Source organism: Loxodonta africana, chromosome 7, assembly GCF_030014295.1.
Source record: "Loxodonta africana isolate mLoxAfr1 chromosome 7, mLoxAfr1.hap2, whole genome shotgun sequence".
NCBI classification, from domain to species: Eukaryota; Metazoa; Chordata; class Mammalia; order Proboscidea; family Elephantidae; genus Loxodonta; species Loxodonta africana.
The window spans coordinates 112,178,727-112,206,628 of NC_087348.1; the positions used below are offsets into that span (position 1 = coordinate 112,178,727).

At 42.6% G+C, this 27,902-nt stretch overlaps 2 protein-coding genes across 2 annotated transcripts in view; one reads left to right on the forward strand and one right to left on the reverse strand.

Moving 5' to 3' along the window:
* FAT3 (FAT atypical cadherin 3) overlaps positions 1-27,902 on the forward strand; it is a 628,156-nt gene that overhangs the window by 539,700 nt on the left and 60,554 nt on the right. Inside the window, exons 13-17 of the mRNA XM_003415583.3 lie at positions 16,692-17,081; positions 20,214-20,428; positions 21,569-21,706; positions 22,643-22,786; positions 27,537-27,734. Coding sequence (XP_003415631.2) covers positions 16,692-17,081; positions 20,214-20,428; positions 21,569-21,706; positions 22,643-22,786; positions 27,537-27,734 — 1,085 coding nt within the window. The remainder of the gene's footprint in view (positions 1-16,691; positions 17,082-20,213; positions 20,429-21,568; positions 21,707-22,642; positions 22,787-27,536; positions 27,735-27,902) is intronic.
* On the reverse strand, positions 25,433-26,392 carry LOC111752131 (small ribosomal subunit protein eS12-like). Its single transcript, XM_064289277.1, has 2 exons — positions 26,243-26,392; positions 25,433-25,895 (listed from the first exon to the last, which is right to left on the reverse strand). Exons 1-2 carry the CDS (start codon positions 26,366-26,368, stop codon positions 25,770-25,772), a joined length of 252 nt encoding a protein of 83 aa, XP_064145347.1. The 5' UTR covers positions 26,369-26,392; the 3' UTR covers positions 25,433-25,769.

Genomic DNA, 27,902 nt, shown 5'->3' on the forward strand with positions numbered 1-27,902 from the left:
AGTGGCCCACATAGGAAACATTTTGAATATAATTGTTGGGTAGCAGTCCAACACAGAAATTCTATGCACCAATAAAGATGGGGTTTTGAGTAATTACTTGATGAATGAATTTACTTACCCTTAATTATCCAGGCCTAGCATTTAGCATAGCGCCAAGCACACTGCAGGTGCTCGATAAATATGTGATATTGGTTGAGAGTGTTTACACCCAGATAAGCTGCAGCTTTCTCGGCATCACAGAAGGCTGTCTCACCCAGAAACAGAGCCGGTTTCGTGGGCTTGCGGTCTGCACCATCACACAGGGCCCCATGCTTACGAGAGCCCCATGCCTGGTTTAATGCTGTGCTGTGGCCGTGCTGAACTTTTTAATGATTTTTAGCAAAGGGGCCCTGCATTTTCATTTTGTACCAAAAAACTAGTTGCTGTCCAGATGACTCCAACTCATGGTGACCTCATGTGTGTAAGAGTAAAGCTGTGCTTCGTAGGGTTTTCAAGGGCTGATTTATTCAGAAGTACATTGCCGGGCCTTTATTCTGAAGCACTTCTGGGTAGACTCAAACTTCCAACCTTTTGGTTAGCAGCCAAGCACATTAACCATTTTCACGACTACCCGAGGGCTCATCATTTTGTACAGGACCCTGCTAATAGTGGAGCCAATCTTGTCCAGCAGAGCTGCTGCCAGCCCAGTGGGCAAGTCCATGGGAGCCTTACGGTGGAGTCAGGGTCTCCATGACTCTGACTGGTGCAGCACTCTGCCTTTCTTCTGACTATCAAAAAGCCAAGGGGCTATAGACCTCAGGAACTGGTGTTCCGCCTGGGGGAATATGCCTGCTTTAACCATCGCCCAGTGAAAAACTTTTAAAAGAAGTAATTAGAGAATCTATTTAAAAGTAATTGCTAACTTGAAAAGTAATCGCTAATTCCTTGGACCGTTTTATTTCCTATCATCTGAAGGCATATTTCAAAGAGAAAAAAGAACGGTCAGTTCGAGCTGTTTCACTGTAATAGAATTTTATTTGCCTGCCACAGAAGATGAGAGAAAAATTGTATGTTAGCCATTTTCTTCTACTGCTTAAACTGTAAAAAAAAAAGTTTCAAAATCCATATCTACTGAAATGACTTCATAATCAGACCTTTGCAAATACGATTTTCTAAGTAAACTCAGTCTCTTTCTGAGCACAAACTAAAATGAGGACTAGAAATATCCAGAAAATAAAATCCTTCTACAATGTACTTTTTTTTTTTTTTTTTTAATTATTTCAAATGGTATATATGTTGAGAATTAAACTGATCTGGTAAATAATGCAAAAATTTGACTGCTCTCCAAAACTGATATTACAAATTATTTTCCATGTACGTGATTTTTATAATAGTTCTTTTACTCCTTACAAATATGATCTCTGCCGACTGCACAAAAATTAGAAGGATAAATGAAAGGGAAAAACAAGTCAGTTCTAAACACTGTTGCTATTTTCAGCCTTCCCCCCGCCCCTGTGCCTTTTTTCTTTATACATATGGGGTCATAAACTAGGTATTATTTTGTAACCTGCTTTTTTCCACTGGCCTGCAAACATTTCCGTGTCATTGTACATTCTTTTCCATTTTTATATGATGCTATATAAAAAAAATAAAAAAATAAAACTAATTTTTTTTTTTTTTTTTTATATATATAATACTCGGAAACCCTGGTGGCATAGTGGTTAAGAGCTACAGCTGCTAACCAAAAGGTCAGCAGTTCGAATCCACCATGTGCTCCTTGGAAACTGTATGGGGCAGTTCTACTGTGTCCTATAAGAGTGCTATGGGTCAGAATCAACTCGATGGTAGTGGGTTTGTTTTTTGGTTGTTTTTTGGGGGGGTTAATAATATTCTGTGATATAGATGTACCATAATTTTTTTTAACTAGTCCTTATTTTTGGATTTTTCAATGAGTAGTTTCTCACTGAACTTGCATATGAGCAATTGATGGCCTGTTCCACAGTCGGCCCCTGGCCTTGTTCTGAGTATTGAGCTTTCCCATCGTCTCTTTCCACAGATGTAGTCAATTTGATTTCTGTGTGTTCCATCTGGTGAGGTCCATGTGTATAGCTGCCGTTTATGTTGGTGAAAGAAGGTATTTGCAATGAAGAAGTCATTGGTCTTGCAAAATTCTATCATTCGATCTCGGCATCGTTTCTATCACCAAGGCCATATTTTCCAACTACTGATCCTTCTTTGTTTCCAACTTCTTTGTTTTCTTTGTTTTCCAACTACTGATCCTTCTTTGTTTCCAACTTTCGCGTTCCAATCGCCTGTAATTATCAATGCATCTTGATTGCATGTTCGATCAATTTCAGACTGCAGCAGCTGATAGAAATCTTCTATTTCTTTGTCTTTGGCCCTAGTGGTTGGTGCGTAAATTTGAATAATAGCGGTATTAACTGGTCTTCCTTGTACGTGTATGGATATTATCCTATCACTGACACCGTTGTACTTCGGGATAGATCTTGAAACGTTCTTTTTGACGATAAATGCAACACCATTCCTCTTCAAGTTGTCATTCCCAGCATAGCAGACTATACGATTGTCCTATTCAAAATGGCCAATACCAGTCCATTTCAGCTCACTGACGCCTACCATATCGATGTTTATGTGTTCCATTTCATTTTTTGATGATTTCCAATTTTCCTAGATTCATACTTCATACATTCCAGGTTCCGATTATTAAGGGATGTTTGCAGCTGTTTCTTTTCATTTTGAGTCATGCCACATCAGCAAATGAAGGTCCTGAAAGCTTTTCTCCATCCACATCATTAAGGTCGACTCTACTTTGAGGAGGCAGCTCTTCCCCAGTCATCTTTTGAGTGCCTTCCAACCTGGGGGGCTCATCTTCCAGCACTATATCAGACAATGTTCCGCTGCTATTCATAAGGTTTTCACTGGCTAATGCTTTTCAGAAGTAGACTGCCGGGTCCTTCTTCTCAGTTTTAGTCTGGAAGCTTAGCTGAAACCTGTCCTCCATGGGTGACCCTGCTGGTATCTGAATACCGGCGGCATAGCTTCCAGCATCACCGCATCACAGCAACACACAAGCCCCCACAGTATGACAAACTGACATCAATTGCTCATATGCAAGTTCAAGCTGAAACTGAAGAAAATCAGAGCAAGTCCACGAGAGCCGAAATATAACCTTGAGTATATCCCACCTGAATTTAGAGACCATCTAAAGAACAGATTTGACACATTGAACACTAGTGACCGCAGACCAGACGAGTTGTGGAATGACATAAAGGACATCATCCATAAAGAAAGCAAGAGGTCACTGAAAAGACAGGAAAGAAAGAAAAGACCAAGATGGATGTCAGAGGAGACTCTGAAACTTGCTCTTGAGTGCCGAACAGCTAAAGCAAAAGGAAGAATTGATGAAATAAAAGAACTGAACATAAGATTTCAAAGGGCCTCTTGAGAAGACAAAGTATTATAATGACATGTGGAAAGAGCTCGTGATGTAAAGCCAAAAGGGAAGAACATGCCCAGAGTTTCTCAAGCTGAAAGAACTGAAGAAAAAATTCAGGCCTCGAGTTGCAATAGTGAAGGATTCCATGGGAAAAATATTAAACGACCCAGGAAGCATCAAAAGAAAATGGAAGGAATACACAGAGTCATTATATCAAAAAGAATTAGTCGATATTCAACCATTTCAAGAGGTGGCATATGATCAGGAATCAATGGTACTGAAGGAAGAAGTCCAAGCTCCTCTGAAGACATTGGCAAAAAACAAGGTTCCAGGAATTGATGGAATATCAATTGAGATGTTTCAACAAACAGATGCAGTGCTGGAGGTGCTCACTCGTCTATGCCAAGAAATATGGAAGACAGCTTCCTGGCCAACTGACTGGAAGAGATCCATATTTATGCCTATTCCCAAAAAAGCTGATCCAACCAAAGGTGGGAATTATAGAACAATATCATTAATATCACACACAAGCAAAATTTTCCTGAAGATCATTCAAAAACGGCTGCAGCAGTATATTGACAGGAAACTGCCAGAAATTCAGGCCGGTTTCAGAAGAGGATGTGGAACCAGGAATATCATTGCTGATGTCAGATGAATCCTGGCTGAAAGCAGAGAATACCAGAAGGATGTGTACCTGTGTTTTATTGACTATGCAAAGGCATTCGACTGTGTGGATCATAACAAACTATGGATAACACTGCGAAGAATGGGAATTCCAGAACACTTAATCGTGCTCATGAGGAACCTTTACATAGATCAAGAGGCAGTTGTTTGGACAGAACAAGGGGATACTGATTGGTTTAAAGTCAGGAAAGGTGTGCGTCAGGGTTGTATTCTTTCACCATACCTATTTAATCTGTATGCTGAACTAATAATCTGAGAAGCTGGACTATATGAAGAATTACGGGGCATCAGGATTGGAGGAAGACTCATTAACAACCTGCGTTATGGCAGATGGCACAGCCTTGCTTGCTGAAAGTGAAGAGGACTTGAAGCACTTACTAATGAAGATCAAAGACCATAGCCTTCCAGTATGGGTTACACCTCAACATAAAGAAAACAAAAATCCTCACAACTGGACCAATGAGCAACATCATGATAAACGGAGAAAAGATTGAAGTTGTCAAGGATTTCATTTTACTTGGATCCACAATCAACAGCTATGGAAGCAGCAGTCAAGAAATCAAATGACGGGTTGCATTGGGCAAATCGGCTGCAAAGGACCTCTTCAAAGTGTTGAAGAGCAAGGATGTCACCCTGAAGACTAAGGTGCACCTGACCCAAGCCATGGTATTTTCAATCACATCATATGCATGTGATAGCTGAAGAGTTGATGCCTTTGAATTGTGGTGTTGGCAAAGAATATTGAATATACTATGGACTACTAAAGGTTACTAAAAGAATGAACAAATCCGTCTTGGAAAAAGTGCAGCCCAAATGCTCCTCAGAGGCAAGGATGGCGAGACTGCATCTTACACACTTTGGACATGTTGTCAGGAGGGATCGGTCCCTGGAGAAGGACATCATGCTTGGTGGAGTACAGGGTCAGCAGAAAAGAGGAAGACCCTCAATGAGGTGGATTGACACAGTGACTGCCACAATGAGCTCAAGCATAACGATTGTAAGGATGGCACAGGACCAGGCAGTGTTTCGTTCTGTTGTGCATAGGGTCGCTATGAGTCAGAACCGACTCGACGGCACCTAAGAACAACAACAACAGTTTCTCGTTCCCCCCCAACAAATGTAAAATCTGTTTAGCAATAGCTTTTTTTTATATGTATGAATACTTTATATACATTTTTTAATATTAAATATTCCTGATTTCTTCACTCTGTACCTTTTCCAGGTTCTTTAATTCTTTCAATGCATGCTTCTGCAGTGGGCACATCCCAAAACCACCCCTCAGCCACGTGTGCTGCCTCGGCAAGGTTGTACACTTGCTTGGGTCCCCTGGTTGTTCCTTCTTTAGTTCAGCATTCATTTCTCAATGGCTATGTGCCTTTTTTTTTTTTTTTTTTTTATGTGCCAGGTTCTGTGTTTAGTAGTGAGGTACGAAGATGCGTAAGACACAGTCCCTCTGGGGTACATTAATCCAGCTAGACAGACTGATTGCATAGCTGCAATTCACAATAGTGCAAAAATAGAGGCAACTTATATCAACTTATTGAGGCTTAATTTATATCCAATAACACAAACATATTTTAAGAGACAAATTCATGAATTCTGATGAATGTATTCCCCGGTACATTCTGATGAATGTACCGTCTGGGCTCCTAATGGAATGTTGTTCAGCCATAAAAAGGAATAAGGTACTGACACATGCTGAAGTTTAGGGTAAACCTTGAAAACATTATGCTAGGTGAAAGAAGCCAAACACAAGGTCACATATTGTACAATTCTATTTATATGAAATTATCGGAATAGGTAAACCCATAGATATATAATGCAGACTGGTGGTTGTCAGGGTCTAGAGAGAGAGGAGAATGGGAAAAACTGCTTAAGGCGTAAGAGGTTTTCTTTTGGGGTGATAAAAGTCATTAGATAGATAGAGGTGGTAATTGTACAACATTGTGAAGGTACGAAATGCCAAATAAAAATAGAAGGAAAAAAAAAAAAGTAACAGCATCGTCTCTTAAGGATAAGCCTGAACAGCCCCATAGCAAAGGAGTGCAATGATATATTTAAGAACCAAAGCTTTGTTTATAATTTTTCTTCAAAGGATACTCCTTGTAGCTTAAATAAGAACATGCCTTAATTACCAAGCCTGGGTCATAAAGCCTGTGAAATTTAAACATACTTTTGGGGCTTCAAGTACTGATAAATAGGCATTAATGAAGGCAGGAGAAATTGTTGGTTCAAAACAAGTTGCTAGATTGCCTGGGATGTGGCGACTAACTGCAAACAGACATGAGGGAGCTTAAGGTGTGATGGCAATTTTCTATATCTGGATGGGGGTCATGGTTACATGGGGGAATACATTCATCAGAATTCATGAATTTGTCTCTTAAAATATGTTTGTGTTATTGGATATAAATTAAGCCTCAATAAGTTGATATAAAAATAAGAGATTACAAAGCATCTTTAGAATCCTGTACAAAAAGGGGGAAAAATGGGAAACAGAATTTCAGATTGAAAATGGAATCCATCAAGGCTGGATGAGCCCCTGAATGTATTACCCTGAGATAATCTTTAAACTTTAAACCTTAAACCAAAACTATCCCCTGAAGTTTTCTCTGAACAACAACAAAAAAAGTTTATTTAAGGAATTTAAAACTCTTTTAAGGAATTATCTATGTGAGATCAAATTGACAGTGGCAACTCGAAAGTTTGGATGAGAAGCTTGGGGGCAGTGAGTTTCAGATGATGGTGGTGCAGTAATGTGGAAAAGGATGGCAAGAATGGTGGCACCAGTGTCACTACATGTAGAAGTCATTGAAATGGTGTATCTTTAGCTGTGTATGCTTTCACCAAATAAAAATTGAAAGGTAATTTTTTTTTGAAGTGATTAGGACCAAAATTAAAAGTATTAGTGGAATTTGATTGTTTAAGTTTCAAATTATTTCTTCTCCACAAATCTAATGGAAATAAATGCAGAAAGCCAGTTCAGAGCAGTTTAGTTCACTGCACATTTTTTGTGTGTCTCCTATGGGCCAGACCCCGCGTAGGTGCCAGAGGAGATAGTGGTGAGTGCCATAGCCAAGGCCCTGCCCTAACACAGTCAAAACAAGTATCAGCATAAGCCACCAAAGCAAGCATAGCACAGCTCTAGAAAGGTGCCATAGGCTTAGCGACCCTGGTCTTAGGAAGAGGGCAGAAAATATTCTTAAAGACCAGGTTAAAAAAATCTCAACGTACTTACTGTGTGGTTTCGGTGCTGATTCTAACACTCTCAAATATAAAGCTGCTTTATTCTGACACCAGGTTAGATCTTCAGGGAAGATTCCAGCAGTGGGCATCATTTCTCACTGAAGTGTTTAAGAGTTCTGCTGTAAACTACAAGGACGAACTCTGAACAGTTAACCAAATGTATAAAATCGGCTGTGTTGGTTACATTTTCTTCCCATCTAGAAGGTTCCAATAGCTTATCATCATCAGGTTTAATGGGTCTATGATGATGCTGGCCCACTTGGGCTCAGGTCCAGCAACATAATGAGCAGTCGATGGGACAGACCATTGGAAATATGAATGAAACCAGCTCCATTTGCTTAACTTGGGAATGAATCACAGTGATGAAAGATAACCTTCAACCTCAGCTAATCTGAGTCCTATCATCTTAAAAACAAAGAGACCATGGAGTTAAGACCAGGGGTAAAAAAAAGGTCTATATTCCAGGACCAGACCACATTGCCCTCATTTTAAAACATTTAAAACTTCTACTTTTTGTGTATAGTTCTAAGTCCAGAAATTTCATTTCTCCATTTGGCCAAACAGAGGAAACTGTTATTGTCATTGTGCACCATGGAGTTGGTTCTGACTCATTGTGCCTAGGCTGGAGTCTTCACAGGAGCAGATCGCCAAAGTCTTTTCTCCTGCAGAGCGGCTGGTGGGTTTAAACTGCCAACACTTACCCATTGTTCCGTCAGGACTCCTGAGAGGAACCCAGCTGTTATTAAGAAGTCTTCCAAGAGAGAATCTAGATGCCCTTGTCAACCCACCCCGGGGTTTCATAGCCTTTCCTATTAGGGAATTTTTACAGGCTACAGGTTTTCCCTGCTATCCGAAAGTAACGCATTCCTATGAAACTTTTTGTAAGCCTAAATGGCGTAAAGGAAGAAGTAATTACCATGAATGTATATGGGAACAAATTTTGACTGTTCCCAGACCCAAAAAAAACCCATCAAATCATACCAAATAACACATAAAACCTAAAATAACACTAACGTATAGTAAAGGAATGATACAATAAATCGGATAAAGCACAGATGGCTCGCTCACAGGCACAGTTCAAAGCGGTGGCGCCTTCATGTTGAGATGCTGAGTGTACTTCTCAGGAAGGAGCTTGGCCAGGACGGAGACATTCCTTAAGTACACAGGCCCAGAGGGGTGCCCCCTTCCTGGGTTAGGCCTGCTGCCCGGCTAACCACCCTCCCCAGGTTGGGCCTCCTAGAGTGTCCAGCATCTCAGCCTTTCAGAGGGACTGGGAGCTGCCCCACCCCACCCCCATACCCCAGGTATGGCAGGAGCTAGGAGGAGAGGGGGGCAGGCAAGGGTAGAGACCTCAAGGTCCCAGGGAAGAAGCCAGGAAGAAGGGCCAAATTAGCCACTCCCAGCACCTGCACCCGTGCGTGGGATGGAGGCCCCCAGCAAATGGCACATGTTGGGGGATGGGAGAGATTGGCCTTGGCTCTGGGGTGCCCCCACTGGAGGCTCCCCCTCCTAAGAGGAGGGGATGAGACCAGCCCCCCTCCTCCCCTTCCTGCCCAGGCTCTCTGGGAGGCGGGAGAACGTGGATCATGCACCCCTGGGGGCCTGGACAGAGGGGGGCAGACAAAAGAAGCGCAGTGGGGAAGGGGTGTGCTGGAGGAAAAGAGGGAGTCACCGGGCAGGAAGAGCTGGTTCGAGACCCTCAGCACTGCCCTTTTCCCACCATCAGGGAGCTGCAGAAGACTCTGAGGCCACTCTCACGTCTCGGGGGGTGCTGGCTGCCTCTTTAATGACTTGCTGCAAAACAAACAAACACTGGAGCCATTTTCCTTTTTCCACTTTTCACCTTTTTCTTAAAAGGAAAATTCAGATTTCTCACCATTAGAGAAAACAGGTACTAATGTGCGTCTTTCCTAAAAGCCAGGTAAAGCCAACTTTCAAAAAACAGGGGATACTTGTATTTCCTCCAACCACTCTCCACAAAATGCTACTACCTATTACTTCCTTATCTGAAACCTGGTGGCCTGAAACCCTGATGGCGCAGTGTTAAGAGCTACGACTGTTAATCAAAAGGTCGGCAGTTCAAATCCACCAGATGCTCCTTGGAAACCCTGTGGGGCAGTTCTACTCTGTCCTTTAGAGTCGCTATGAGTCGGAATCGACTCGACGGCAATGGGTTGCTTGGTTGCTTGGTTGGTGGCTGGGTGGCTGGGTGCGTGGGTGGGTGGTTGGTTGGTTGGTTGGTTATTACTTCCTTATGGGAATCCCTGGTGGTGTAGTGGTTAAGTGCTACGGCTAACCAAAAGGTTGGCAGTTCAAATCTACCAGGTGCTCCTTGGAAACTCTATGGGACAGTTCTACTCTGTCCTATGGGGTCACTATGAGTCGGAATTGATGCAACGGGTATTACTTCTTTAGAGCAAAAAGGGATTTTAATTATCCTCTGTTTACTTGGTTTTAATCCTCTGAGGGCTGCCAGCTCCATTTGCAACAGTTAACGTGCAGAAACTTCACTGGCAATGAAAGTCATACCTCTTGGTAGCCTGGCATTTCAGCATTTTAAGGAGCTAAGTAGCTCCGTCCTTATTAAATTAGGCTCAAATTGGAGATGAGAATTACATACTTAAAAACACAGATGCAAAATGATGGATTAATGTTACACCTTAATGTAACACATCGTGACATGCAGTAAGAGCGTTAGGCCAATTAGCAAGCGAGTCTTCGGCTCAAGTTCATCATTTCTGCATGTAGCAAAGGCACGGTGATTTGAAAGGTGGCATTTGTCAAACACCCTTAGACAGAAAGTTTCCTCTTTAGTGACATAACCTGCATTCATTTATGTTAGACAGCACCCCATTGTCTGATAACACGACAAAGACCCAAGTGTTGTACCAAAAGTACTGCCTCCAAATTTGCATTTACGTGTCTGACTTTATTTCTGAAAATCATTAAAATCCATTGCAATTGTGTCTAAATTTGGGTTTTAATATATTCCAGATACATACTGCTCTTTTCTTGAGAGCTAACGATTCATAGGTGATGCCATTTAGCAAGTTTTTTTGGTGTGGTCCCCACCCCTCTCTTCTGGTCTTGCTTCCGTATCAGTCTGATAGGTAAAAAAAAGAATAAATCTCCCAGTTTCTTAGTATGAATGCCCAAGATACTGTCAGAGGCAAAATGAATGGAGGGTGGGGTTGGAGTTTGGTCAGCACTTTGTGGGGGAGGGGATGGCTTTCTGCTGTGGTAAAGCAGAGAAATCCTGTCACCAAGTTTAAATTAACAGAATCTGCCTGGAAGGGAGCCCTGGTCTTTGTGTGGCTGATTAATGTCAGCCTTGTAAATGCAGCACTCCAACAACAGGGCCAGCCTGGGGAGTGGAGAGCTTGGAGAACATGGCAGCTCCTGCTTAGGGGCTCTGAGCGGAGTGCCTCTGAAGAGGGCTGGGTGAGAAAGCAGCAGACTGAGCACACAGGTGATATTTTTAATTAGATTTCAGCTCTCTGTCCCAAAGAAGGAAAAGCAGGCAGCCTTTAAAAGTGCCTTGCCTTCAGGCCTTGCTGCCACAGAGCTCAGCAGTGCAAATCCAACCCCTGCCTCTCCTAACTCAGCTGGTTGTAGCACCAGGGCTTCCAAAACAGTGAGTCAGTCAGTCATTACCTCCCTCATTAAATGATCTTCTGGTCTTAAGAGGAAGGGTGTCCGCAGACACATCTCCTGGAACCCTTGAGGGGTTTAAGCAAGGAGCCTGGGCAAAACAGGTCCTTGCTTGTTGTCCCTCCTTCTCTACCTTAAAATGCTAGTGGCACCAGGCAAGCCCATCGGCACTTGGTTTATGCATCAGTGAAATGGGTCATAGTTGGCAGTTACGCTCAGATGAAAGACCCTGCATGAATTTCCTGCCCAATGCTTTTGTTGGTAAGCATGGAGTTCCGTATGTTAGAAGTGGAATTCAAACCCACAGGGAATGTGTGTGATTTGAAAACTTATGCGGTGTATTTATGTCAGTTGCTCATGTGTTTCCATAGATGCATTTTTGTGACTCTGAGAGGTATCCTGAGACCATCAAATCAATCAAGGCAGCATCTGGGGCACACAACCAGTTCTGACACCCAGGCAGAGCTATTGTTTTGAGGAGCATGCTTGATTTGATTGCCTTTGCAACCCTCTATGTTATATGTATTTAGCTCAGGAACTTGTGTTAAAGAATTTAATTTTGCAGCCACTCCAGAAATAGCCAGAAAGCATCCCTAAAACCTCTTCTCCAGGCATTATTTCAAGGGCCAGCAAGAGAAAAGGAAAGCCTGCTTTTTTTTAATCCCAATACCAATAAAATCAGAGGTTGATGTTTATATATCACAGGGTGTTGTTTTCAAAAAGAAATAAAAGTAAATGATGAAACTTTGGAAAAAATGGACTCTCTGGAATGGAACCAAGAACTAACTCTCAGTGTTGACCTTTTGGTTAAAGCCACATAATGCAATTTCTGTCATTCCCTCTAGATATATTATTTTATTGGTTTGCTGGGAATTTTGGCTTAAGGGAAATTGTACGTTAGGGAAGGAAAATGTTTAACTCATTGCCAAATGTTTGTCCCTATGGCGAGGGGTTATAACAGAAAAAACACATGCCTAGACCTTACACTATAAGAGCTTGTAACCTAATGTTCTGTGATTCACAGAAGACATTTTCAAATGGTTGTCATGGCTAAAGACCCCTGATTAATGACTATCTTCATTAAGAGCATTTAGAATCAAAATAGTGCTTTTCAGCCTAGAAAGTTGCCACATTTTGCTTTTTATAAGTCTTAATTCTAAAAGCTAACTTGCAGTTTATAAACCATTTTGAAGTGCTAAGATCCTAATGAAGACAGTGAAATCCATCTTTGCTTGAGAAGCAGAAGTCAATCCAATTATCACTAATTAATTTGTTGGTTATTTGTGGCTATTTCCTGCTTGATATGTTTTAGTTTTGATATACAATAAGATAAAATGGTATTTTGGTAACTATGTGCTTTTCTTGAAATTAAAGAGTTGGAGATTACTGTGTGTCTGGATCCTCTCACCTCCTTGATGGAGCGCTCCAAGATTCACTGACCCTGGATTTCATTTTTCTCTCTACACTCCCTTATGACTCATTCATTTCTGTGGCTTTGCATGCCATCTGTACGATGATGACTCTCAAATTTATATCTCCAGCTCGGACTTCTCCTCTGAACTCCAGCCTCCTGTATGTCATTTCCCACTTGACATCTCCATCTGAATATCAAATGCCCGTTTTAAACTTAATTTATCCAAAACTGGACTCCCTGATCTTTTGTCTGAAGCCTAATCCTCCTGCTGTCTTCTCTCTCTCAGTTAATGATAACTCCCTCTTTCTAGTTACGCGGGCCAAAACCTAGGAGTCATTGTGGAATCCTCTCTTTCTTTCACATCCCACCTCCTACTATGATTCATGATTGGAAAACATTTCTTTCTCACCACCCCCAAGTTCAGAATATATTTAGAACCTGATCATTTTACACCACATTCGTGTTCCGTATACATCCGGAACACCATCACTTCTTACTATCTCCCCATTCAAAGAACATCCAGACCTGATCACTTTTTACCACCTCCACATACAGAATACATCCAGGAGTTGTCCACCTGTAAAAAAATGAAACATGACCCATACCCCACACCATACACAGAAACTAATTCGAAATGGATCAAAGACCTAAACATAAAACCAAGAACTATAAAGATCATAGAAGAAAAAATAGGGTCAATGCTAGAGGCCCTAATACATGGCGTTAACAATATACATACCATAACTAACAATACAGAAACACCAGAAGAAAAGCTAGATAACTGGGATCTTCTAAAAATTAAACACTTATGCTCGTCACAAGATTTCACCAAAAGAGTAAAAAGAGATCCTATAAACTGGGGGAAAAAAAGGTCTAATCTCTAAAATCTATAGGAAAATCCAGCACCTCTACGACAAAAAAATAAATAATGCAACCAAAAAACGGACAAAGGACATAAAACAAAGTGAGACTAAAGGGGCACACCAGCCCAGGGGCAAGGACCAGAAGGAGGGGGGTGAACAGGAAAGCTGGTAATAGGGAACCCAAGGTTGAGAAGGGAGAGTGTTGACATGTCGTGGGGTTGTTAACCAATATCATAAAATAATATGTGTATTAACTGTTTAATGAGAAACTAGTACTGTAAACCTTCATCTAAAATACAATAAAAAAAAAAAAATGGGCAAAGGATATAACAGACACTTCACCAAGAAGACATTCAGGTGACTAACAGACACATGAGGAAATGCTGGTGATCAGTAGCTGTCAGAGAAATGCAAATCAAAACCACAATGAGATACCATATCACCCTGACATTACTGGCACGAACCAAAGAAAATAGAAAATAACAAATGTTGGCGAGGCTACAGAGAGCTTGGAACTCTTATGCACTGCTGGTGGGAATGCAAAATTGTACAGCCATTTTAGAAAATGATATGGCCGCTTCTTAAAAAGCTAGAAATAGAAATACCATATGATCCAGCTCCCCCACTCCTACAAATATATCCTAGAGAAATAAGAGCCATCACATGAATAGATACATGCACACCCATATTCATTGCAGCATTATTCACAATAGCAAAAAGATGGAAACAACCTAAGTGCCCATCAACAGATGAATGGATAAATAAACTATGGTACATACACGCAATGAAACACTACACAATGATAAAGAACAACGAGGAGTCTGCGAAATGTCTCACAACAGAGATGAATCTGGAGGCCATTATGCTGACTGAAATAAGTCGATCATGAAAGGACAAATATTGAATGAGACCACTGTTATAAAAACTCATGAAAAGGCTAACACACAGAAACAATCTTTGATAGTTATAAGGGTGGGAAAAAGTAATGAGGAAAAAACACTAAATAGACAATAGGTAAGTGGTAACTTTAGTGAAAGGTAAGACGGTACACAATACTGGGGAAGTCAGCACAACTTCACCAAGGTAAGATCACAGAAGCTTCATAACACATCCAGACTCCCTGAGGGACCAAATTACTGGGCTGAGGGCCGGGAACCATGGTCTCGAAGGACATCTAGCTCAAATGGCATAACACAGTTTATTAAAAAAAAAAAAAAAAAAACTGTTCTACATCCTTCTTTGGTGAGTAGCATCTGGGGTCTTGAAAGCCTGTAAGTTTAGATGGCTATCTAAGATACTCCAAAGGTCCAGCCCCATCTGGAACAAGGGAGAATGAAGAAAACCAAAGACATAAGGGAAAGATTAGTCCAAAGGACTAATGGACCACAACTACCACAGCCTCCACCAGACTGAGTCTAGCACAACTAGATAGTCCCTGAATACCACCACCAACTGCTTTGACAGGGATCACAATACAGGGTCCTGGGCAGAGCCAGAGGAAAATATAGAACAAAATTCTAACTCACAAATAAAGATTAGACTTACTGGTCTGACAGAGACTGGAGAAACCCCAAGAGTATGGCCCCTGGACACCCTTTTAACTCAGTACTGAAGTCACTCCTGAGATTCACCCTTCATCCAAAGATTAGACAACCCCATAAAACAAAATGGGACTAAACAGGCACACCAGACCAGGGGCAAGGACAAGAAGTCAGGAGGGGACAGGAAAGCTGGTAATAGGGAACCCAAAGTCAAGACGGAGAGAGTGTTGACACATTGTGGGGTTGGCAACCAATGTCACAAAACAGTAAGTGTATTAATTGCTTAATGAGAAACTAATTTGCTCTGTAAACCTTCATCTAAAGCATACACACACACACAAAAAACGAATACATCTAGGAGCCCATCACTTATTACCACCTCCATGTTCTAAATAGACCACTTCTAGCCACCGCCACCATGACCACCCTTGTTCAAGCCGCCATTATCATATGCCTATATTACTGCAGGAGTCTGCACTGACACAGACTGGCCTCCTGTTTCCTGTTGCGGTCCTTCAATCTGTTCACAACTGGCAGCCTGAGTGATCCAGTTAAAATCTAAGTCAGATCATGTGAGCCCCCTCCTCAAAGCCCCCTAGTGTCTTCCCACCTCAACTAGAATAAATGTCACTGTCATTAAATGGCCACCACAGCCCCACACAATCTGCTCCCTGCCCCCTTGTTGCTCTGGTCTCATCTCCTACTTCTCTTCTCTTGAGGCTATTCACATTGGTGTCCCCAACAGTGCTTCTCAAACTTACCGGATATGTTCCCACCTCAGGACCTCTACCTTTGCTGGTGCCTCTGTCTAGAATGTTCTTCCCCTATATATCTGCACTGTTTACTTCCTCACCCCCTTCAGGTCTTTCCTCAAATGTCTACTCTCCTTGGAGGCCTTCTCTGACCACCTTGTTTAAAATTATAACTCCCGCAATGCCGCCCCAGCACTCCCTGTCTCCGTTTATGATTTTATTTTCTCCACAGCACTTTTTACCTTCTAACATGCTAGTTATTTTTATTTGGGGGGGATAGAATTTGCATGCCATAAAATTCAGCCCTTTAAAGTGTATCAAACCAAAAAACCAAACCAGTTGCTGTCGAGTCGATTTTGACTCCTAGCGACCCTACAGGACAGAGTAGAGCTGCCCCATAGAGTTTCCAAGGAGCACCTGGCAGATTCATATTGCCAACCCTTTGGTTAGCAGCTGTAGCACTTAACCACTATGCCATGTGTTTTTAGTATAGTCACAAGGTTTGTACAACCATCACCATTATTTATTTCCAGAACATTTTTGTTACCCCAAAAAGAAACCTTGGACCGATTAGCAGTCGCTCCCCTTTACCTCTTTCCCCCCTCCCAAAAAAAAAAAAAACCAAACTCCTACTAGAATGTAAAATTCTCCTCAGGAAATTTTCGAATCTTTTGTTCATTGCTGAATCTCATCTCTAGCGCCCAGAAAAAGTGCCCAGTATATCCTAAATAAATATTTGTTGAAGTAATTGATTAACTAATTTGTACTTCTTTTTCTGTGATATATCGTGACCCATGTATCAGTTGGCATCTCAGCATTTTTCTTAAAAATCTGTTTATTTGTTTTTTTAATGGCACTGGGTTTTGTTGGGTATGTTAAGAGTATCTATTTATATTTGTTGCAAATGTTTCCCAGTTTCCTTACCTTTTAATAGAGTGGTATATTTCTTACAAACTGAAATTTCATCATTCAAAGTACCAGAGCTCTCCATTTCTGTAATTTCTGTTTATCTTTGTATGGCTCTTCAAAAGTTGGCAAAGCCATACAATCTAATGCAGAGCATTGGGCCACGATGTTCTTTTTGCTCACATTCTCGCGTCTCCCCAGGCATCAACAGGAAGGTGGTGTACTCCCTGGCAGACTCCGCCGATGGATTCTTCTCCATTGACGGCTTGTCTGGCATCATTATCCTGGAGCAGCCACTGGACCGGGAGCTGCAATCTTCCTACAGCATCAGCGTGCAGGCCACTGACCAGAGCCCTGGGCAGGCCCTGTCCTCTTTCACCACCGTCACTATCACCGTCCTGGACATTAACGACAACCCCCCTGTGTTTGAGAGGAGGGACTACCTTGTAACAGTGCCTGAGGACACCTCCCCTGGCACTCAAGTCCTTACTGTTTTTGCCACCAGCAAAGATATTGGCACAAATGCTGAGATTACATATCTCATCCGGTCTGGGAATGAACAAGGGAAATTTAGAATCAACCCAAAGACAGGTGAGTAAATAGCAACCTACTTAGAATTCAGGGCTTCATTATGTCCTATTAATGCTCTAACTGCCCTTCAGAGTGGCCTCTTCTTCCTCCTTCTGCTTCCCTCACAGTAGAAGCAAATCTTCTCTTAGCATGGCCTACATGCAGATCCAGTGTGTTCTCCACCATTCCACATAAAAGGATGCCCCTGCTAAATGTTAAGCTCCAAGCTGTGCAGTTGTGGAGATGATGCAAACAGTTAACATGCTCAGCTGCTAACCAAAAGTTTGGAGGTTCAAGTCCACCCGGAAGTGCATTGAAAGAAAGGCCTGGTGATGTACTTCCAAAAAAATCAGCCACTGAAAACCCTATGGAGAATAGTTCCACTCTGACACACATGGAGTTCCCATGAGTAGGAATCAACTTGGTGACAACTGAGAGCTGGGGGATCTGTGGGTTTATTTGCCAAATATATGACCTCCAGGTTGGCTGCAGGATTTCTCTATAAGAGGGCTTGGGAGCAGCAATGGGGTTCATAGGCGGGGCCACAGAATTTGTTTTGAAGTAGTATTTGCATACCATACACAAGAACTTGTTTTTCTCTTTTCCGTGTTTTGTTTGTATGTTTTTTACTTGGATGATCTATTTACGTATTTGGAAGTTTTCCTAGAGATTAGGCTCCTTTGTCCCTTCTACACTTAGGCTACCACTCTCAGGTTCCCTGCCACAGGTAAGTGATCTGGATGGTGATTTGCAGGCCCTCTCAGCCCAGCACCCCAAGTGGGATTATCAATCAGTTGGAACTGGTGCTGTATGTGAACTCTGTCCTCCAGTCTTAGTCATTTCTCACCAGGCCCTTTTCCAGCTCTGGGAGAATATGTGCATCACCCAGGGAAAAGGTGCTTAGGAAGAAACTGAGAGAATAAAGAGACAGCCCTTGGGCTTTCTCTTCGGATCCATAACAAGTAGGGGTGCTTTGAGTAAAGATGGCAATTCAGAAAACAAGTTTGGGTATTCCTTGAAGAGTAAACGTACTCACACTTTTATTTTTATAAAGTATATTAATATTTTTCAAAGCACTTTCATGTATTTCATTTTGTTAACCTATTTCCCTGTAAATAGGCAAGGTAGTTCGCATTTTGCAGATAAGAAAGGTGAGTCTCAAACCTATAAGTCTTTGGGCGTATTTCCCTCTTATCACTCTAGAAGTAGGCACTTGTTGAGCAAGGTAGTAAAGCAAGTCCATTCTAGCTCAGTAATGCAAACAAGAAACTATAGTAATTACCAACATTTAGTATGGCGAATATGCCAGGTTCCTATGATATTGTTTTGTATTTTTCACGTTTTCCATACAAGAAAGCAGAGATTTAGAAAGGTTAAAAAATTTCCCTAATGTCTCCTGTTAGTAAGTGAGGGTTTTGGGATTTGAACTCAGATCTCCCTGACACTAGAATCTATGCTCTGATCTCTATGTAATACTGTTACAGGGGATGCAAAACTGAAGGAGATACATACCTGCTCTGCCCCTAAGTATATAAAAAAAAAAAAGTGTATAGGAATGTGGAAATGTTGTTGGAGGAATTGCATTAGCAGCTTCTCCCAGCAGTAACTCTGTTTATTAAGGTCTTCACTTCGAATTAAAATGTATGGAGATTTTCCTCATTTAAATATGTGTTAGCCTTAGCCTGCCTAGTTATGGCCATTGTATATGGACACCATGGGAAAGTGGCTAAGTAGTGTTTAAATTTGGCATTGGATAACGAGACCGGGATGCAAAGTAAAGCACTAAGGGTGGTAATTGCTAAGAAAACTTAATTATGGGGGAAAAGAAGCCATGGTTATAGGTATGACTTCTGTTTCCTGTCTAGTGTAGAAAGAGCCTGTGGGTAGCCTTAGCTCGTAGAAAGGTTTTCAGTCTGGAAGTGTGAGCAAAGGTGACAACCTTACCTTGGACCTGATGATTGCTCCAGTGGGAAGGAAGGTAACTGCCCTTAAGAACGTCACAGGGAGAACAATGACCAGTTGCAGAATGCAGTGCTGGATGATCTTGCTGGAAAGGGTTAGGATGGAAGGGATATAGCAGTACAGAGCACCTCCTAGGCGCAACACCCAGCTAGCTGCTTTCACTTGTTCTGCTTGCTTAATTGGTGGTTTAGTGGGAGAATCCTCACCTTCCATGGGAGACACCTGGGTTTGATTCCTAGCAGATACACCTCGTGTGCAGCCACCACCCATCTGTCGGTGAAGGCTTGCATATCGATTGCTATGATGCTGAATAGGTTCCAGCAGAGATTCCAGATTGAGATGAACTAGGAAGAATAGCTTGGTGACTTACTTCTGAAAATCAGCCAGGAAAAGGGCTGTGGATCAAAGTGATCATGCGGATGATGTAGGACCAGGCAATGTTTTGTTCCACTGTGTGTGCGGTCTCTGTGAGTCGGAGCCAACTCCACAGCAGCTAGCAAGAACAACTTAATTTATATAACACTTGATACAGGCACTATCATCTCCATTCTATAGTTGTGGACACTAAACTCACACTTAATATTTGGCCACTGGACTGTTTGTTTCCCAGGTATTGCCTTTTCCACTATGGCACCATACTTTGAGATTTCTGAGATCTTTGCTCTCTCTTTGCCATAATTGTTTTAGATAAGCACATTATCCCTTGATAAGGCACCTTAGCTGTTAATTCAGTTTAGTTCAGCCTGAGAGTATCTACTTACTGACAAGAGGTGGAGTCATACATTTCTATACACACAGCTCATTCTCAGTCTGCCTGGGTTTTACCTGAGGGATGAAGAGATACATATCAGGGTTGCTGGTTCCTGTCCCTGCTTCCCATTGCATCAAAATGAACAATGCCAGCGATTTTCTAGCTGCTTGAGAGAAGTTTTTTGAGAGAAGTTTAGGAATTGTTACAGAAACACCCACGGACCTTCAGTTTTCTCAGTGCTGTGTTTGATGGATAGCTGTGTTTTAACTGACAGCATTAATCAGACTTCGGAAATGCTTTCAGTAGGGCTTTAAATGAACAGATTACTGAATATCTAAAATCTTGGCTGGAAATGATATTATAAATATTACCAAGATTATGGAACCGCTGACCAATGTGTTTACCTAATCAAATCTAAAAGTCTCCATTTTTCTCCAAAGGGGGGATTTCTGTCTCTGAAGTCCTGGACTATGAATTATGTAAAAAGTTTTACCTGGTAGTAGAAGCCAAAGATGGGGGCATCCCAGCCCTCAGCGCTGTGGCCACAGTCAGCATCAACCTCACTGATGTGAATGACAACCCTCCCAAGTTCAGCCAAGACATCTACAGTGCCGTCATCAGTGAGGACGCCTTGGTCGGGGACTCTGTCATTTTGGTAGGTGACAGTATGGGGGGTTCAGATTCCTGTCCCTTCTCCCCATCCTCTTCTGTCTCTGATTCTTGCAGCATCAGGCAGTGGGTGGTCACAGCCCTCTAATAAATAACAATACATTCTTTTTTAAAAAAATGTTTATCGTGGTAAAATATACATAACGTAAAGCTTACCATTTTAACCATTTTTAAGTGTACCATTCAGAGACATCAATCACAACATTGTGCAACCATCACCATCATGCAATTCCAAAACCTTTTCAACACCTCAGACAGAAACCCAGCACCCGTTAACAGCAGCTATTCGTTCCCGCCTTCCCCCAGTTCCTGGTAACCACTAATGAACTTTGGTCTCTGTGCAATTGTGTATTCTGGATATTTCATATAAGTGGGATCATACAATATTTGTTCTTTTGCATCTGACGTATTTCACTCTGCATAATATTTTCAGGGTTCATCCACGTCATAGCATGTGTCAGAATTTCATTTTGGGCAGGGGACTGACTGATGCTCCATTATGTGTGTGAAGACCACTTTTTTTTTTTTTAACCCATTAATCTAGCAATGTATGCTTGGGTTGTTTCCACCTTTTGGCTTTTGTAAATAACAATGTGCATTCTTTACACATTAGAGGTGGACTTCCTGAGCCCTCTCTCCTTCCTAGACATTACAAGACTATTTCCATACACAGAAATCCCAGCATTACCAATGGAGGGCAGCAGACACTGGGGCAGTATGTTTGCTGTGTGGGAAAGGGGAGCTTTCTTGGCTTTCTGAACACGGAAATACATAGGTTTAGAAAATGCCTGACTCAGCGACAGAGGCCATTGCTCTGCACAAATCAAAAGGAATTATGAAAGCCCCCCTGTCAGGTTTGAGCTCTGTCCTTCCTAGCTCAAGGCCTAAAGAAAATCAGGCCTAACAAGCATCAGGCTTTAGGCAGTTAAGAATTAACATAGAAACAAAATGGCAACTTTTGTACTGGTGCTGCCCTCCATCAGACAACTGACCATCTCTCCCACTGGGGCCAAGCTCCTACCCATCAGAGCTCTGCCCATTTTAATAGACCTGGGACCCTGAGAATAAACCTTTCCTCTGTCCCTTATGTTGTATCTTTTCTTTGTTTTGCATCTTTTCCATGAAGCTAATAGCAGAAGATGTAGACAGCCAGCCTAATGGACAGATTGAGTTTTCCATTGTGAATGGAGATCGAGACAATGAATTTGCTGTGGAGCCTGTCTTGGGACTTGTGAAGGTTAAGAAGAAATTGGACCGAGAACGGGTAAGCTAGTTTAAGCCAGCAGCTCCCTTCCAGTCCACACCCACCTCTTCACTGGAATCAGGGACACAGGCCATGTGTATGAGCAGGAAGTTTCTACATTCTAAGCAATGAGAGTAAATAGGGATGGGCTAAAGTACAGCATGAAGTATTTTGGGTTACACTTTCGAAAGAATTCCCTGCCAATTGATGCTGGCAGTTTCTTCCTTATGGGAAGTTTAAGGAAAAGGCAAAATATGTGTCTCTTTGTGGATAGTTTGAAATTTCTTCCTTCCTGGAGCAAAGGGGCAGGAAAATACCCTCAACATTGAGATCCTGTGGTTCTGGCTTCATTAGACACTTTAGCCTTACCAAACAACCATTCAAAGGTATCCAGGTCAGAAAGAATGACCCAGAAGATTTTTCTGCCTGAGGTTAAACTAAGTTTCTAAGCATTTTCACTCTCAACCAAAAATAGGAGAAATTAAAGATGGAAAAAGATGCCATAGAAGATGCTGAAAAGCAGAAAGACTTCACTGTGTGATATATTCCCATGATTTAAGAAGTATTAAAATTGGCAAATAGGACGGATGAGTGGTGACAACCCTAGAACAAAGGCCTAGGGTCGTGGTTCTAATGGAGGGAGGCATTTTTACCCCCAGGGGGAATTTGGCAATGTTTGGAGATATTTTTGACTGTCATAACTGGGTGGGAGGTTCTGCTGGTATCCAGGAGGCAGGGATAATGCTAAATATCCTAAAATGCACAGGTCAGCCCCAGACAACAAGGAATGATCCAGCCCCAAATGTCAGTGGTGCCAAGATTAAGAAATTCTGGCCTAGAGAAAGTGAAGGTGGCTGATCTTTAACGAAGCACTGCCTGGTCCTGGAATCCCTCTGGGTGTGAACAGAAGGAATAAGTGCTACACTTCTTTACTGCCAGCGCTTTGTGCTTTGACAGGTGTCTGGATACTCCCTGCTTGTCCAGGCAGTGGACAGTGGCATTCCTGCCATGTCATCAACTGCAACTGTCAACATAGATATTTCTGATGTGAACGACAACGGCCCGGTCTTTACACCTGCGAACTATACTGCTGTGATTCAAGTAAGCAAATCTCGCCTACCAGACCTCGCCCTTATGCACTCAGCCTCTTTTTCTGCTGTGATTTACTTATTATGGTTAACTATTATTTTTAGGTAGATAGATAGATAGCTGCCATTGAGTCAACTCATGGAGACCTTATGTACAGCAGAATGAAATGTTTCCCGATCCTGTGGCATCCTCAGAGTGGCTGGCATCTTCAAGTCCATCACTGTGGCGATTATGCCAGTCCATTTCATCCAGGGCCTCCTTCACCCTCTTGGACACTCTACTTTACCAAACATGATGTCTTCCTCTAGCGATTGATCCTTCGTGATGAGGGATCCAAAGCAAGCAAGTTATGAGCGTTCTGTTATTATCCATAAGGTTTTCATTGGCAACTTTTCAGAAGTAGATCACCAAGCCTTTCTTCCTAGTCTCTCTAGGAAGCTCTGCTGAAACTTGTCCAGCATAAGTGACCCTGCTGGTATTTGAAATACCACTGGCATAGGTTCCAGCATCATAGTAACACACAAGCCACCAGACAGGTACCCAAAAAACAAACCCATTGCCATTGAATTGATTCTGGCTCATAATGACCCTATAGGATAGAGTAGAACTACCCCCATAAGGTTTCCAACGATCTCTGGTGGAATTTGAACTTCTGACTTTTTGGTTCGTAGCCATAGCACTTAACCAGTGGGCGCCAGAGCTCCACCAGATGGGTGGTGGACTATTATTGTTACCTAGTATCAACTCATCCTTTCGTTGGGTTGGTGGGAAGAGAGCCTGATTCTTTTCCCCCTAACTGATTCATAAACATTGATAAGACCCACCACTACTGGGTTCTTTGAGGTGTTGATTGCTTTACGTACATGATTTATCCTCACAACGACAACGTGAAGCATTGATGATGGGTTGCCCCCACTTTATAGTTAAAGGAGCTAAGGATCTGAGAAGTTAAGCAGCTCATCTAAGGTCATGCAACTGCTAAGTGGGAGGGTCAGGATTTGAACGCAGGTCTGTCTTCTGCAAAAACTATCCTCTTCCCACAATGACAGGCTGCCTTTAAGCAACCTTGTGCTATTCAGGCAGAGAAGTTAGACTGACGGAAAACGTCTCATCAGTCAAAGGGAGATTGGACACCAGATTAGAGCTGCTGCTCATTATAATTAATTTCTGCCTTAGTCTTCTAGTGCTGCTGTAACAGAAATACCACAAGTGGATGGCTTTAACAAAGAGAAGTTCATTCTCTCACAGTCCAGTAGGCTAGAAGTCTGAATTCAAGATGCCAGCTCCAGGGGAAGATTTTCTCCCTCTGTCACTCTAGAGGAAGGACCTTGTCATCAGTCTTCCCTTGGTCTAGGAGTACCACAGCACAGGAACTCAGGTCGAAAGGATGCACTCTGCTCCCGGCACTGCATTCTTGATGGTATGAGGTCCCCATGTCTCTCTGCTCGCCTCTCTCTTTTGTATCTCAAAAGAGATTGGCTTAAGATGCTATCTAATCTTGTAGACCTCATCAATATAACTGCTACTAATCCATCTTATTACATCATAGTGATAGGATTTACAACACATAGGGAAGTCACATCAGATGACAAAATGGCAGATAGTCATACAATACTGGGAATCATGACCTAGCCAGGGTGACAGGTATTTTGGGGGGACACAATTCAATCGATGACAATCTCCCATAAGCAATTTGTTTAACACTTTAAATCCACCTGCTCTTTAAAAGCAGATTGTGATTTTCTGCTAGTATTCTGCTATCGGGGACTGACTTTTCCTCTCTCTTTTATTTCAAAGAAATTTCATGAGCGCAGTGCTAGGCACTGAGCTACCTCCATTTCCCAGTGTTTCTAGAAGCTAGAAGCCCAACTTCAGGAGGATCTGGAGACTTGACCCTGGAATATTATTAATGTGAAGGACTTAGAGGAAGGAGACAGGGGTTAATATCCATGTCGTAGGGGTCCGCAGATATTCTAGAGAATCAGCTCTTGCCTCATCCAAAGTGACCTCAGAATCACCCCAGTGATTTTCAGAGCTATGTGGGTGCAAAGTAAGATGAGAAGAGACCAGGCCATGAGAGGCCCCTTTGGAATAACATTCAAGACTTTGAGCCTGACCATCCATAGCCAACTTCCTCCCTGTACCACTGAGGTGTCCAGGAATCAGGCTGGGAGGCAGTCATAAGGCAGGCAGCTATCTGCTTCATTCCCGCTCCCTTGTAAGCGTAATCCAATTCCTTCACCAGGGGTATTTTTGTTTTCCCCTCCTCTCTAATCCTTTCTCCAGCAGCTGTGCATTCTTACCCCTCTCCTCCCACAAAGCTCCACTGGGGGGGTCTGCACCTTCCTCCATTTCTCTTTCCCTCACAGGTTGCGCTTCTCCATGACTCTCTCCCACAGTGGCACTCTCTGCCTCTCACTGCTTCTGTGTGCTTGCCCTACAACAAAAAGGCTTTGCGTATTCAATATTTGGTTTTATGGCATGCATCGGTCAGCCTGACAGACTGTGTTCAAAGGCACAGCAGGAAGTCAGCAGTGAAAGAACCGAGAATCTCTAGCCCGTGAGCGGGGACCGTGTCTCCTAGTAGAAGCCCGGGCCTGTCTGTATCATATTTCACCCTTTTCTTTCTCAGAGGGTGACCCTGAGGGCACACATTTTCTCTCCCTCTTCCTCTCCTCTATGGAGGAAATGGCCTTGATAAAGTGAGCAAACAAATCAATAAATCTCCTGTTTTGTGTGGTGCTGAGTATGTTGTCAATGTGAAATAGTAAATCTACGCTGGGCTGAGGTGGTCCCACGAGCGATTCCAGGGGGAGTTGGTGCCTCATTCTTGATGACCAAGAGGGCACTGGAGAAAGAGGAAAAGAAGGAGGAGGAAAATAAGAGGGCTTCTTTCTTTCTCCTTCAATAAAGTTCCTCCCTTTTTCCAACCCAGAATGACTTCCTTATACCAACACTTTTTTTTTTTTTTTTGAGAATCAAATTTTTTATTTGTTCATTTCTTGCATCTGAAATACTTGTCGATGACATCCTTGGCCCAGGATTCTTTGCCATAGTCCTTAACAACCACGCCACTGCAACCAACCACTTTGCGGGGGTTTCCCTTCTCTGCCACTTTTGCCTAGGCCTGAGGCAGTGGCGATTCAGTGGTAGAATTCTCACCTTCCGTGTGGGAGACCCAGGCTTATTCCAAGCCATTGTACCTCGTGCACAGCCACCATCCCTCTGTCAGTGGAGGCTTGTGTTGTTGTGATGATGAAGAGGTTTTAGCAGAGCTTCCAGACTAAGACAGACTTAGAAGAAAGGCTTGGTGATCTACTTCTGAAAATCAGCCAAGTGAAAACCCTATGTGTCACAATGGGCCGATCTGCAACCAATCATAGGGATGGTGAAGGATGGGGCAACATTTCATTCCGTCGTGTATGGGGTCGCTATGAGTCAGAAGCCAACTCAATGACAGCAAACAACAATAACAACCCATCCCCCTAGTTTCTTATTGTCATAAACCTTGGCAGCTTCTCGAATTCCCTGTGCTAGGCCCTCATGGACCAGGGCGGTCTTCAGCACCTCTTGTAAAGCAGTATCAATGTCCATTACACCTCCAGCAGCAGTGCCTTCCTCAGCCGTGGTTGTGGGTTGCAGGTGAAACCAAATCTTGAATGTACCCAAACTTCCAAGCCTTTGTACAACTCAGAGGTGGCAGGAAAAGAACCCAGCAGCACATGGTTTTTATAAGACAAATTCAACACATAAAACTTGAACATGCCTGCCCCATGCATGACTCCCTTCCAGACTTCAGTGTATCATTGTCTTCATTTCTGTGACCCACGCTCACTTACTCCTAAGTCAGCATCATCAAAAGGTCTGAACTGATACAACAGACTTCAGGCCCAAGCTGTGGTCATGCTAATGTCTAAACAGAGTAGGGCAAGAAAACCAATGCCTGAGGCACAGAGGAATTTAATTTGGCATTTTCTAAGTGAGGATAACCTTACCACTCGAAGAAGGAGTGATAAAGTCTTTGTATTTCCATTCTGGGGAAAAGGCAGAGAAGTTCTGCAAAACAATGCGTAAATAGTCAGTCCCATCTGGGCTTCCAAAATGTCTGATGAAGTTTAGGATTTTCTTTCTCTGCATTCTCAAGTTGAAAAATATTCTACCCTCTCCCATTTCTTTAAGAAGCACATCCAAACTGTGAAGTCCAGTTCTTTATGTGGCGTATGCTTTGTATATTTATTATGAAGTTGCCAGCATGTCCCCTAAAAGTCCCATGTTGTGACACTGTGTCACGGTGTTGGGTCTCAACATCACGGTGTTATGACATGTGAGGAAATGCCTTCCCATCCTGGCAAGCTGATGTTTCCTTGGCCTGAGAGAATTTTCAACATGGCCACAAACGCTGGTGAGCACCATCTATTCCCAGAGCTGCTCAGGTAAACTCAGGGTATTTCAGGGTGTAGCCCGAAACCATCCTTGGAACTTAGAAACCCTTTCAACACAAGCCCTTATCTGCTCACCTACAGTTTATTGTCTCATGGAGCAGTCGTGGGGAGAGAGCCAAGGATGGAAAATACAATGCTTACAGGCGCCAGCATGTTTTCAGAAGACAAGATAATAATCACAGGGATTCCCTTCTGCTAAAAGCCCTGTTTCCTAGCACAGTACTCACAGCCAGCAATAATAGGTTTGTGTTTTTTTTTTTTTTTTTAATGTGAATAGAGGTGTAATTTCATCTTCTTTTTTAATATACTCTTTTATGCAGGAAAATAAGCCAGTAGGCACCAGCATTTTGCAGCTGGTGGTGACAGACAGAGACTCCTTTCACAATGGGCCTCCCTTCTCATTCTCTATTTTGTCGGGGAATGAAGAGGAGGAGTTTGTGTTGGACCCACATGGGGTCTTGAGGTCAGCCGTGGTCTTCCGGCATACAGAATCCCCGGAATATGTGCTGTGTGTCCAGGTATGGTCTCATTCTCTGTCCATATCAGGCTTTCACTCCCACTTGCTTCTGTGCCCGTTGGTTGGTTTTTCTTTGTTGAGCAAGTCAACATAATTCATTACCATGCAGGAATGTTCCCCTTTTAATCTCAAATTCAATTTCACACCAATAAAAGCGGTCTCTGTGTGT